At 37.5% G+C, this 14,225-nt stretch overlaps 1 protein-coding gene across 1 annotated transcript in view; it reads left to right on the forward strand.

Annotated features, from left to right (window-relative positions):
* Positions 1-1,265: 1,265 nt before the first annotated feature.
* The window catches only part of GPR180 (G protein-coupled receptor 180), a 28,241-nt gene continuing 15,281 nt past the window's right edge, over positions 1,266-14,225 (forward strand). Inside the window, exons 1-3 of the mRNA XM_008571542.1 lie at positions 1,266-1,735; positions 4,255-4,413; positions 11,041-11,241. Of these exons, the coding sequence (XP_008569764.1) occupies positions 1,591-1,735; positions 4,255-4,413; positions 11,041-11,241 (505 nt within the window). The 5' untranslated portion in view covers positions 1,266-1,590. The remainder of the gene's footprint in view (positions 1,736-4,254; positions 4,414-11,040; positions 11,242-14,225) is intronic.

Consider the following 14,225-nt stretch of genomic DNA (forward strand, 5'->3'; position numbering starts at 1 on the left):
CAGCCAGAGATACTGAAAATGCTGGGTATATGATTGGAGGTGTTCCTCCAAGATTTCTTTTGCTAAATTGTGAGGTCTGTTGTAAAAAATTGCTTATCTGTTGTAAAAGCTTGTTGCTGAATGAAAATAATTAATATACATTTATTCATGAAATACTTTTGAGATCCTGCTTTCAAGAAAGGCACAGTCTCTGACGACCTGGAGCTTAAAATACAGTGGGGGATTCAGAAAAATTAACACACATTTACAATACAGTGTGGTAAGTGCCCTGGTAGGGAAGGAAGGGATTCTGGTTCCAGGGGCATATAATACAGGTTTGGGGGGTTGAGAAAGGTTTCTTAAAGTGCCTTGGGAAAGAGGAGTAAAGTAGGAAAAAGAAGGTGATGTGGAGGTTGAATGGTAGAATAAGTAGAAGTATTCCAGCCAGAGGAATCTGCAAGCGATGCAGGCCAACAGGTGAAAACTTGGAGTGGTCAGTGAACAGATAGTGGTAAGGATGGAGATTAGAAGTTGAGAGATGGAAATTTGAGAGGCTTGAGAGCCATATTCTAAAGAGTTTGGGTTGTGCACTACAGCCAATGGGGAGCTTTTGAAGGAAAGTGATGCAGTCCAATTGCATTTCCTAAAGCTTTCTGTGGCTCTAGGATAGAGACGGACTGTAGCCATTAGAGAGAAATGACTGGAGGCATGTCAACTGCCTAGGCCAAATGGTGACTCATCGTGGCCTGAATATGATTGTGTCTGCTGCTCCCTTGGCCTGAATCACCGGAAGAAGAGCTAATGACATGTCATTGAACTGATTGGATGTGAGGGCATAAGCGGGGTGGGGGGCGGGGGCGCTATCATTCCCAGGTGTCTGGTCTGCTGGGTGGATGTAATTCAAGAAGACAGGGAACCCAGGAGGGAAAAATCGGTTGGAGGTGACAAGTCATGCATTAATCTTTGGACGTGTAGAGTTAAGTGTTTTTGAGACATTAAAGTGGACATGTCGGGCTGGCTCAGTTGATTAGAGCCTGGTGCTGATAACATCAAGGTCCGGGGTTCCATCCCTGCACCTGTCAGCTGCAAAATAATAATAATAAAGATGGACATGTCCAGTAAGTTATATAGGCACCGAGAGGAAAAGCTGAAGAACATGGGTCTTGCTTTAAGGGAGTTTTCCCCTCTTGACCAGAAATGATCCTGTATTGTCTTTCTTGGCTCTTTCCTAACTCCACAGGCCTGTCCAAGCCCTAAGGACCCGAGCAGCTTGTCCGCGCATGCGCAGTGGCACGTCGCGCAGGGAAACTAAGAGAGCGATAATTTTTACGTAACCTGAAGCAACATCCTCCCGATTCCCCACACAAAAAGGCGGGAACTAGTCATGGCAGGGGAGTGACGGGACGCGCGGAGCTACACGTCCCGCCCACCTCGGCCTCTGATTGGTGAACACTCTTGGCTCGTGGCGGAGGGGCCCGCCTCATTGGTTGTCGTCTCTCGGAGGAGACGGACCGCGGCGCCGGCCGCCTCCACTCGCTCCTGCTGCCGACGTGGGGCTGGCAGCCGCAGGCGGTGAGGGCCCCGGGCGTCGGTGCAGAGCTGGAGGCGGGGATGGGGGGGCTGCGGTTACTGGCGGTGGCCCTCACGTGTTGTTGGTGGCCGCAGGGCAGCCAGGGTAAGACCCTACGGGGCAGTTTCAGCAGCGCCGCGGCCCGAGACGCTCAGGGCCAGAGCATCGGCCACTTCCAGTTCCACGGTAGGTCCGGGGCGGGGAGAGGGTTGAGGACTCGTGGGCCCATCCCGCCGGCCGGGCCGCGGGGCGCTCCAACCTCCCTCCCCGGAGGCACCTGGAACCGGCGGCGCCCAGCCCCACCCCGCCCCGTTGGGCGAGGCCGGCGACTTCAGCAGCCTCACCTGGACCTCCAGCGTCACCGCAGCCCTCCCCCGCCCGGTGTCGTGCGATGTGTTTATTGCTGATTCCACCATTGCTGGGCAGCAACCTCTGGCCATTAGTGACTGTGTTCTGCTCCTGAACGCCCCTTTCCTTCCCCCACCCCATGCAAATGAATACCCCAATGACCGGTCTGCATCTTTCCAGACCCTTCCCCCGAAGAAGTATCGTTTGCTCACTCCTTTTTCAGCCACATTATATACACTAAGGCACTGTAGTTACGTGTGCATTTAAGCCCAGAACTTAGATTTTCTAGTTTTTGTTTTTAAGACCACTTTAATAAAACCTAATTGCAGCACAGGGGTTTTGGAAACCGAGTAAAACATCTGATAATCCGGTAGTCATTATTGCCGGAAGAGTTGGCCACGAGTGCAGTCGATTTAATGTGGACCATGAGGCCTAGAATTGAGTTGACGGAAATGCGTGTAAATTGTGTCCTGGAAGTTTTGTCATTTGTATTCTTTCCGGCCCTTCTGAAGTTATAGCTGCATTTGATTCTTACCTTCTGGTCTCCCTCAGAAATCAATGATTATTACTGCAATTAATGAATTTGCAATTCATTCTAATTTTTGCCACATTCATTTGCACCCTCAAAATTTAAGTGTTTTTCTTGGTACGTCCTTTTGGCACTCTAAATTTGACTAGTAATGTATTTCAAATAATGATATGCCTTGATGAGGTTAGAATCTTTGCTTTATACAGGCTTAAGCCTTAAAAGATGTGACTATGAAGATCAGAATATTGACCTAGAAAGGATTCTTAGGAGAAGATAATAGAAACTAGAAGCTATTTTCATGTGGGAAGGGAATTTAAAGTATAAGGAAATTACAAAATTGATGTTATACAGGGAAGGGAACGTATTTTTGGTTTGTTTTTGTTTTGGGTTTTGTTTTGTTTTTTTTTTTAATTTGAAGTTTTTAAGATAGCTGAGAAAAGGAATGCAACCCAGCTTTCCAAAATCCAGTATGGACTATACCTTGGATGAATGAAGAAGAAACCCTAGAAACAACTTTATTATTTTTTGTCACATTTTAAGTTTCTTAATCAACTGACTCTAACCATACTTTTAGTATTGACAATGATGGTAATGTCACTATAATAAATGATGCAATCTGAACAATGGTGGAAAATTGGGGATGTGTGGAAGGTATGACAGGGCTTATTACTAATGACCAGCAGAGAGACTTCAGATAACTGATAGTTCATGATGATTACCTGGTGATCATAGAGGAGAAACATGTACTAAATCCAGACGTACTAAACATGTACTAAATCCAAAACAGATTGGGAACAGGGTGTTCCAATTTTCTCTCTCTAATATATATATATATATATATATATATATATATATTTAGTTATTACCAATTTTCACTGAATTCTAATTTAGTAAAAAAATAATAAAAGTATACTGAAATAACTAACTCAATGCAATTTAAGGTGTTAATAGGGCCTTAGAGTCACTTATAAGACTGTTGATAATTTCTAATGTAATCAGTTTATGTAAAGACTTAGACATTCTTTGATATATACTATACATTTAAATGTATTTAAAATGTTTTATCAAAGTAATAATATAGTAACAAAAGTAAAAAAAAAAAAAAAAAAAAAAAAAAAACTTCAAGAGAATCGAATACCTTAAGGTGAAAAATGAAAAACAGTCTCCTGCTTCACCCCTCCTCACCCAGAGTCCTTTCGTTAGAATCAACTCCTTTTTGCTATTTTTGTTCTGGTCTTAAATGTCTGGGTGTGTGCCACCAGGCTTACTCTGTGTTAATCTCACAGCATATATTGTTCTGCAAGTTCTATTGTAAAAATCACAGATGTCAAATTTTGCTTCAGGTGTAAAATGTCTACTGTAAATCAAATTTATTTAAACTTTCTTGCTGTTAGCTCTGCTTATTTTTAATATTAAAGGTATAATTAAATATTAACAGCTATGTTATCTTTTTAAAAAAAAGAAACTTTGGCAGGAAACTTCTGTTTTGTTTATGAACAAATGTAAAAGACATTTGGAGTGGTTGTAAATTTAGGCAAAAAGTCTATTACAGCAAATGTCCTAATACCACAAATGTTGCTGTTTATTCAGTGAAATGTTATCAGTTATCCTCTGAATTATAAGGAAACACCACATACTAATTTAAATAATCTCTAGATTTGCATCTGAATGTAATGCTCATTGTAATGTGATTTACCTAGTTAAGTGAGATTTTAGAAAAATTGTGTTTTTTAAATTCCCATTTTGATAAGTAGAGGTGTTGAGTTGTCCTACCATCTCAGTTCCATACAAGTTCGAACCAGTTGATAATTTTTGTTTTAATGTCAAGGTGACCGTGCTCTTCTGTGTGTCAGAATCAACAACATAGCAGCAGCTGTTGGAAAAGAAGCTAAACTCTACCTGTTCCAAGCCCAGGAATGGCTAGAGCTTCAGGAAAGCAGTCATGGTTATACTTGTAGTGAAAAATTATCCAAAGCTCAGCTGACATGTGAGTATATTCTTTTTTCTTTGATCATTAGATATTGGAGTTTTTTTCTCCTTAATGTTGAAATATAGAATAGTATGTACATACCAAGGTGTTTCATGACAGTGTACATCACACTGTGTTGACACTTTTTCTAGCACATTTTAAACTGAATTTTAAGGAAACTAACCTTTTCCTTGTTCAAAAGATAGAATGCCTTTCCCCCCTTTATTATTCAAAATTAAAAAAAATATATCCAGATAATTTATAAAAGAATCCTTTTCTTCATTTGGACTCTTTACAGTTTCCATAATTCATGCCTATATGAGAGAGAGATTTTAACGCAGTGGCAGTGTAGAGTAGATAATAATATTTGTTGAATGCCAATTATCTGCCAGCACTAAGCTAAACACTAAACATGTATTATCTCAGTTAATTGTATAATTTACCCCAAGTGATACTGCTTTACAACATGTCACTAGAACATGAGACTTAATTGTATAGTGACTATGTCTTTGGGATGTATCAGCACTGCATCATTTGTAAATCTCTGGGTTTGCTTCTAGAGAGGCTTTACTTTTTAAAAATCCTAATACAGCTTGAATCCTTGATGTCATCCATTCTCATCAACACTATCCAATGGTGTTAGCCATGCTGAGTGAGTGCAAATCTTTTTTAATATAGAAATGAAGAGCATGTGCCATCCTACCCATTTACCCCTTGGAAGTGAATTGGTTGTAGGAGACGTTAAGAATTTGAAGCATCCATGAGGAAAAATAGGAATTAACCCTCTCGCCCGTTTCCCCCCTATTATTCAGAAACTCATACATAGGTAGAACATGGTAGGCTCTTCTTTTAGCCTACTCAAATAAAACACTCTCATTTCTAGCCATCCAGTCTTCCTAATCTTAGCAGCTGTCTGGTTCCCTCATAAGGCAGCTAGCTAGAATAGTGAGAAGAGTATAGGTCTCCACTTCTTGCTTCTCATTGTGGGGATGTTTTATCTAAATTTGTGAGATGACATTGACAGTATGCTGAAGAAGTCTGAATGATTGGATTCAGATATGAAAGAGACATTTACATAAAGTTATTTACCTCAACTGTGAATTTCAGAACTTATCTGAGAAATTCGTGCAAGTGATCATCAGTTATCTTTTTCCTTCTATGCCAAGTTGCTCATCTATAAAAGTTCATGTCTTTCAATTCCCCGTTCTTAAAATGTCCAAACTGAATTCCCCATCTTTCCCATCCAAACCTGGTTCTCTTCCAGTGTTTCCTGTTTAAGGAACTGGCACCACCATCCATCCAGTAAATAAGCAAGAAACCAGTGAGTCTTCTAAAACTCCCCTCTTTGACCTTTCTACCCTCTTCCAATCTATCAGTAAGTCCTGAGGTTTTACTTCTAAATATCTCTTGAATTCATCTACTTTTCTTCCTCTCTACCATATTATTCCAAGCTGCCGTAATCTATTGCCTGTACTATTGCCATAGCCTCCTGTCTGGCCACTCTACAGCCATTCTGGTCCTTCTTCTGTAGCCAGAGTGATCTTTCTAAATAGCAGATTTGGTGATGTTACATTCACTTCCTCACCATACCATTAAAATACTTGAGTGGTTTCCCACTGCTCTTCGGGCAAAGACAGGCCTCTTTAATCTCATCAGCAAAGCCACCATAGACTGGCTGCTGCTTACCTCTTCAGCTTCATCTCACAGCATTGCTCCCCTCCCACCTCATTTATTTCAGTGCCACACTGGGCCTTAACACAGGCTTTTCTCTTCTGCTCCTTCCTCCACTAAGATATAGCACCTAAGTTTGTATAGCCTCTTGCTTTCCAGCACAACGCTTATCATAGTTACCTCTTTACATTTTGTTTATTTGTTATAAAATCAATCAATGGAGCAGTAGGGTTCTTTTGGTCTGTTCATTCACTCATTCATTCACTGAACACTTCTATTGTTTCGTGTACTGTGCTAGGCACTGGTAATATATGAGTGACCAAAAGATTGACACTCTCTCAGTACTTAAAGCTAGGGATGGGGACAGGAATGAATCAGATCAATGTGAATAAATGTGAAATTGCAATTGTGGTAAGAACCATGAATGCTAATTACATGGTGCTGGAGAAGGAGAATTTATGATACCCTAGTGCTTAGTTAAGTATTTACTAAGTATTTGTAGGATGAATAGTCATAGAGCTTAGGGCTTGAGAAGTCTTTTGATTGGTACGTTGTTTTTTGTATTTGGCACTTCCAATAAAAACTTACCAGGCAGTTTAAAGCTTTGAGCTATAGGAGTATCAATTTGTCTTCTTGTATCACATGGTCATTATTATACCATTTACTATATACACTTGCAAAAATACCATTTCTGTATCAGTCATATTTCTGCATTCCAGAACTTCTGTATACGGGGAGACAATGTGGTACAATGGGAAGACCACTACACTGAGAATCACTGCTAGTGACTTGTAACAAGACCTTATTGTTTAGCCTTACTTTACTTATCTGTACAAGAAGGAAGTTGGACTAGGTTTCTCTAAGGTCCCTGACAGTCCTAAAATGCTGCAATTCTAGTCATAATTCTTTAGAATGGAGTTACATATATATATGGGAATATAATTTAATGAAACCTCTCGCTGTTGTTTCTTTTTCTGTTTTCCCTTCCTCTTCCCTTTTCTGTTGAGTCCAGAGGTATTCTTTGAAATTATGGAACGGAAAATATCAGAAAACAGGAATTCTAGAGGAATGAAGATTGTTTTGTTAAATTTTGGGGCCTGAAATGAATTAAGTACTGATAGTATAAAATTTTCTATATATTTCATCAATTCTTTTTCCAAAAACAAAATCCAAGTCATAAGAAAATCTACTGTTTCCAACTTTTATATATTAGTTGTCATAATTATAGTATGTTATTCAGGAGCTTAGGTGCATTGAAACAAAAAGCATACTCATATTCTTAAAATCATGACACTGTAATAGTACCACATATTTAGAGATAATTCCTTGTGAGAAGTGCATTTACTGGCTATTAATGAGATTTTTAAGAATTAAAAACCTTTCACCTATTTGGTAATGAACTCATTAACTATGCCCAGCTCCTATGTAAAACCTTACTGCTGCTATGCACTATGAAAAGACTAGTGAAAAATCTCTTTGTGTTGAATGTTGCTTGACTCTCCCAAGTTAATGTTTGAGAAGTGATTTTTCAATCCTCTCTAATGTCATAAAACATCAGATTTTTTTTTAATGCTAAAAACTTCTTTGTAGGTTTTAAAGTAAGGAAACAAGACACTTAAAAGCACTGAAAATAAGTTTATATGTTTCTATCTGAAAAATTTTTACAAGGAGTTCATAGTAATTTGCTGTCAGATTACAGGAGTTAAATATAATATGAAGCATTTCAATATTGCCTTTTTACATCTTATGCATGATTTCTTTTGTACATTTGATATACTTTATAAACCATTTAAAGGAGTAAGTATTTAATTATTCTGTGTATTTTGGTTAACAGTATTCATTTCTTTTTATAATACAATTGAGCAATCAGCCACTCAACCGTATTCTCTGGAATTCAAGTTTTGTTAATATTTGAGATACTAATTATACCAGCATAGAATATGCATGTCATGCTATAGTCTTTTGTTTCAAAAACAGTGAACACACAGTTTTGTCAAGAGGCTTGCTGAAAAAAACAAGACAAAAACTAAAAGCTGGTATCACTTTATGAGGTACAGTTTTGTTTTATTTGATATAAATCCACATAATTTAAAATGAAACATCGAAAAGTATATTAGTGAAAATATAATGGTTAATTTTTACAATGTTTTGTCTGAGAGAAAAAGTGCAAGTGATAACACAGCAACATGGCAGAGCCTTTAAAAAATGAGGTCCAGATTATGTAATTGCAAACTGCATGTTTAAACAGCCTTTTTCCTGAACGATTTATTGATTGTATATTAAGTCCTTATTAGAGGTTTTCAAATATTTAAACTAGTCTTTACTACATTTTTCCAGAAGCTGTATGGTTAAAAAAAAATTAGTAGAGGGCCGGCCCGGTGGCGCACTGGATAAGTGCGCCGCTTGGGAAGCGCGGCGGCGCTCCCTCCCGAGGGTTCGGATCCCACATACAGACCGGTTCCCGCTCACTGGCTGAGCGAGGCGCGGGAGCAGCACCGAGGGTTGCAATCCCGTTGCTGGTCCCCGGTCCGGTACGGGGGCAACACTGAGGGTTGCGATCCGTTGCCGGACACGGAAAAAGACAAAAAAGACAAAAAAAAAAAAATTAGTAGAAATGTTAGCTAACTTACAGTAGTCAAAAAAACAATGCCATGGTATTGTTAATCAAATCCTCTTGTTCCATTTAACTACTAATGAGTGAAATTCCCATTTGTAAAGTTCAAGTCCTCAAAATTTGAATCTCCTAGGAAAATTTTCAAACATACAGAAAAGTAGTAAGTATAATACAACCAGCATCTGTATATCTTCTGCTCAGATTCAGTAATTAATTAATATTAATTACTATTTAATTAATTTATTTAAAATTTATTTATATTATTAAATTAATAAATTTACTGTTTTTTACATTTGAATGCATGTCCTTTTTTTTTTTTGGTGGCTGGCCTGTGTGGGGATTTGAATCCTTGATCTTGGTGTTATAACACCACACTCTAACCAACTGAGCTAACTGGCCATCCATTGACTTTTTTTTTTAATTGAACCTTATGAAAATAAGCTGTGGGTATCATGAACAGTTTGCCCCTCCATACTTTAGCATATATCTTCTAAGAGTAAAGATAGAAATTGGGCCCATCATAAATTACGTTTAAGAATACACTGCTTTGTATAGTATCATACTCTTTACATAGGATTTTCATGTACCATCCTGTTTTTGCCTTACAGGAACTCTGAGCTAGACAGGGCAGGTGTATTAGTCAGTTTCTGTGGCATATAACAAAATATCTGGAGCTGGGTAATTTATAAGAAAACAAAATTTATTGCTTACAGTTTCAGAGGCTGGGAAGTCCAAAGTCCGGGGAATGCATCTGGTGAGGGTCTTCCTTGACGGTGGCTTCAGTGACACAGGGTATCACATTGCAAGATGGTAGAAGCAGAGAGAGATACTCTCGCATGGTCTCCTTTTAAAGCCTTCAGAACAACGCCCATAACCACCATTATTAATCCATTCACTATGGCATGGTCCTCAGAATCTAATCACCTCTTCAAGGCCCCACTTTTCAATTGCCATAACAGGATTTCCCACCCACTTCACAGTCACAGTGGGATCAAGCTTCTAGTACACAAAACTTGGGGGACACAGTTCAATTCATATCAGCGGATGTCTTCATTTTACTATTGAAGAAACAGATTTAGAGAGGTTGTAATTTATTTGTTGAGTCACAAGGCCAAGACTTGCTCTTCTAACTCTACTACTCTTTTTGTTATACCTAGACTTTGAGAGACTGACTCCTACAGCTTTGTGACAGAATTAGTGCAGTGCCTCTTAGATCAGGATCATAGTTTTAAATATGGAAGGGAGCTTAGTCATCATTTTGTATTTCTCAAAAGAAGGTGCTACTGGCATTTTAGGAGGAATAGTTCTTTGCAGTGTGACTTTACCTGGTATTGGATGAGGTTTAGTGCAGACCCCTCCAAGTATCTTCATAGTTATTGTGACTATAAAACTGTCTCCACACATTTTCAAATGCCCTAGAGGGCAGCAGGATTACCTTGAATTAAGAACCACTTACTAGTATAACCACCTTGGTTTAAAGAAAGGAAAGGAATATTAACATTTATTTATCAACTATTCTGTGACAGATACCATGCTAGGTGACTCGTATAACTTAGTCCTTTTCATCAGCTCTGTGCTGTAGGTATTACCTTCATTTTACAGATGAAGAAAGTGAGTGTTATTGCTTTGTGTAACTTGCCCAAGGTCACATAGCAGGTAAGTATTGAAGCCAGGATTCAAATACATATCTGTATGATGCTAATGTTCATGAGTCCCCCCTCCCTGCTCTATCATACTACTTTCCATGGACACAGTTTGATAACTTTTATATTCCTGTAACTTCTATTTTTCTACATTTAGTACCTTCTTAAAAGAATAATCAGCAAAAGATTTTGGAAACTCTTTTGAAAGTATTTGTCAGCCATAGTTTTTAGATATAATGATTTTCTAAGTTGAATGCTCCATTTTCGATTTAACTCAGTAATTTTCAAAAATGTCTCTGTGATTGTTGCACAGCATTATGAATGTGGTTAATGCCTCAGACTGCACACTTAAAAATGGTTAAAAGGATAAATTTTGTGTTGTGTGTGTTTTTTCACAATAAAAAAGATTTTTAAATATCACTAACCCACTTGGAAACTTTGTATTTAAAATTAAAATTCAAACATGAGTGAAACCATTCTACTTATTTGTGGTGTTTTATAGTGCCTTTCTAGTTATTCCTTTAGTTAAGATGCATCATTTTTATCTGCTTTATGATTTACAGGCCTTATTCCAATACTACACCAGAGCGTGGATTTCTGAGGCAGTAAAAACTAACTAAACAAAAGGATTCTAACCTCAAATTGATTATATAACTAAAATAATGAACGCATTTGAGAGTTTTGCTTTGAAAGGTGCTATCTTCTTTCTCTTTAAAGTGCCCGTGAACCAGACTGAACATAATCTGACAGTGTCCCAGATTCCGTCTCCACAAACGTGGCATGTGTTTTATGCAGACAAGTATACATGCAGCGATGAGAGGGAGAATTCTCAGGTGGAAGATATCCCATTTGAAATGGTGTTACTAAACCCAGATGCTGAAGGGAATCCGTTTGATCATTTTAGTGCTGGAGAATCTGGTAAGAATATGTATTTAAATATATCCTAACTATAGAAAAAGATTTATGCACAAATATGTTCATGTAGTGTTTTTAGAATATTAAAAATTAAAAGCAACCTATGTGTCCAGTGTAGGAAAATGTTTAAATGAATCTTCTTATAACATTTTGATAGCTATATTAAGTTAAAAAACTAGAACACTAAATTTTATATTGCATGATTTCAATGTATTTAAAAATGCAGGGAATAAAGCAGAAGTATGAAAGTATTAACAGAGGTTGTTTCCATATTATAGGTGGTAAAGTTGTGTAGGTTTTAGTTTTCTCTATACCTTCTAAATATTTTTGTTGTTTATATGATTGCCTAGCATTATTTTTATAAACAGAAAAATGTTAGTAACTAGAGCAATCTAAATTGGTAACTCAATGACTGAGATTAGAAACTGAACTACTATACTTCGTGTGTCTTTCCCTTCATTTGGTTGTTGGAACAAATTAAGGGATTGCCCTCTCTGGAGCTTGCAGTCATTTGGGAGTGATCATAGTCTATAATGCTTTCCAGAATCAGATTTATTCCTATAAAATATTTGATGAAAATTTTAGGTGACTAGGACCTGCTCTACTGAAGAGAGATTCCTAGCCAATAGAAATGAATGACTTCTTGTGATCACGGTACGCCTGCTATAAAGTATAACAGATTTGTAAATTAACATGTTGTAATAAGATCTGTAGGCCATCATCTGCCAAAGAAAAGGGTTACTTCTTCAAGAGTTTATCGCCCATTTGAAAAAGTCAATCTGCTTAGAGAAAAATTTAATTCCATTGCATCTCATTGGCCATAAAGGGGAGCAGGTGGAAGTGGGACAGGAGTGATACCACATCAGACTAAATGCATTGTTTAGTTCAAAGCATAAATTTGCCACAGCTGGAAAAGCAACTTGAGCATTGTGTTATAGACAGTACACCACAAATAACTTAATGCATAATAGGATAAACATTTTCTTAATATTTTTTTTGGTTTGAAAAAATTTATACATGGTGACAGTGGGGTGCTAAACGTTATAAAGTAAAAGTTCTTTCTGTGAAGGAAATAAATTAGTATAAGCTATTCAAATTGTTTTTGAATACAGATGAACTTAAAGGTTGAATTTCACTAAAGATACCTTGGATCAGTATAGATCATTATTGACTGTTAATTTAGTCTTGCCATCTCTTTTATCTTTATAAAAGATGTTGACATTTATTTTCCATATTTTGAAAAGGTGTTGATGAAATCCAGAAGGTCTACTGATAGCACTGAATGGATGGTTTTTAACCATAAGACTTCATTATTTCATATGAAATTTATTTTTAGGACTGGTAATGCTCTGCTGCAATCACTGTATGCACAAATCCTGCTGCCTCTAGTGGAGTCCAGATCTACTAGCCCTTTCTCCCCTTGCCTTCCAGGCAGTAGGTCTTTGGCTCAGAGATTGTTTTATTGTGTGGATCCAAGAGAGTCTTCTGGATCCTGATATCTGTTACTTGCCTCCTTATCCAGGCTCCCATTTCTAGTTTCTTTCCTCATCCCCAATTTGGCATGTGAACTTTGACTGCAGGCCATAAAGTGATCACATTTGTACCCTGTGGAATGCTTGGGCCACTAAATGCCAGTCATACTCACCCTATGTTGTCCTGAACATTGTCCATTTGGTCTAGTGTTTTCCTCAACATCCTGACTTCTGGCTGGCTTTTCTTTAGGATTCACACTATCCTAACTCCTTCTGACCTTCCTCTTCCTAATTTTGTGACTGATTTTTGGTTTGGATGCTTACTCTTATGTCTAAAAGCTGTCTTTCTGGTAGTAAAATGGAGAAAGTTACATCGATCGTGTCACCAAAAATATTTAGATTAGGAGCAAAATATCACTATAATGTTTTCTTATTTTTTGTGTGTGTGGCTGGTGAGTATGGGGATACGAACCATCAGCCCTAAAATATGTATATTCATTAAGTGTGAGATTCTGTGCAAGGCTAGAACCTGTGAAGATTGATTATTTAAAGTTCCAGAAGTACCCAAAAGTATTCAACATTGTTGAATATATGTGGCTTGTTATTCATATATGAATAACATGTGGCTTGCTTAATTTCTAAAGAATTAAGATTAAAATGCCTTAAAGCCTTTGTGAGTAGTTGAACTTTAATCAGTAATTCTCACCTCATCACTGTGTATAAATTGGGAGAGCTTTAATAAAATCCAGATGTCTGTCTCTGGAGACTCAAATAAATTTGATTTGGAGTGGAAGCCAGGCATTGGTAGTTAAAGCTCTGAAGCTGATTCTAAACCAGTGTGAAACCAGTGATCTAAAAGTCCATATTCCACATTGTTTTAGTAATGTGTTGGTTTTAAAGTAGCCATAAGAGGGATTCTTCCTATTCCGTACCCTCAGGTATGGAATTTGTTTCCAGTGAATAATCTTCAATTAGTTCATTTTAGAAACTTTTGCTAGTTCGTCTAATTATCTGCTCTGAGTAGGGAAAATTGATTTACTATGCCTCTTACTGAGACCTAACTGTTGCCATATAGTTGAGAGGTTTAAATTAGAATAACCTACTGCAAATAGCCGAAATTAATGTTACATTTTATTCTGATTAAATTTTATAATTTGTTTTCTTTCAAACCAATTATGCGTTTTATATCTACCAGACTTTGGGTAATCTTCTATTTTACAGAGTTGCTCTAGATTAAAAAAACAAAGGCAAGGTTGTTGCCACTTGACAAAGTACTAAATAGGAATATAATGCTTTAAGATAGAATAAAATAAAACTCCTTCTTAAAAACGTTAGAATCTTTAACTGTATTTGTGCTCTTGTTAGAGACCAAAAGAAGTAGTACCCAGAATCCTGAAAGCATTGTTACCTAAAGGCATATAGACTGTTTTTCATTGAAATAATATTACAGGCTCTGCCACGTCTGCCATCTCATTCTTTTCTGTAGTCCCTTTTTTTCTCCATGTCCCAAAAGAT

The sequence above is a fragment of the Galeopterus variegatus genome, unplaced genomic scaffold (genome assembly GCF_000696425.1).
Source record: "Galeopterus variegatus unplaced genomic scaffold, G_variegatus-3.0.2 Scaffold42, whole genome shotgun sequence".
Taxonomy (NCBI): Eukaryota; Metazoa; Chordata; class Mammalia; order Dermoptera; family Cynocephalidae; genus Galeopterus; species Galeopterus variegatus.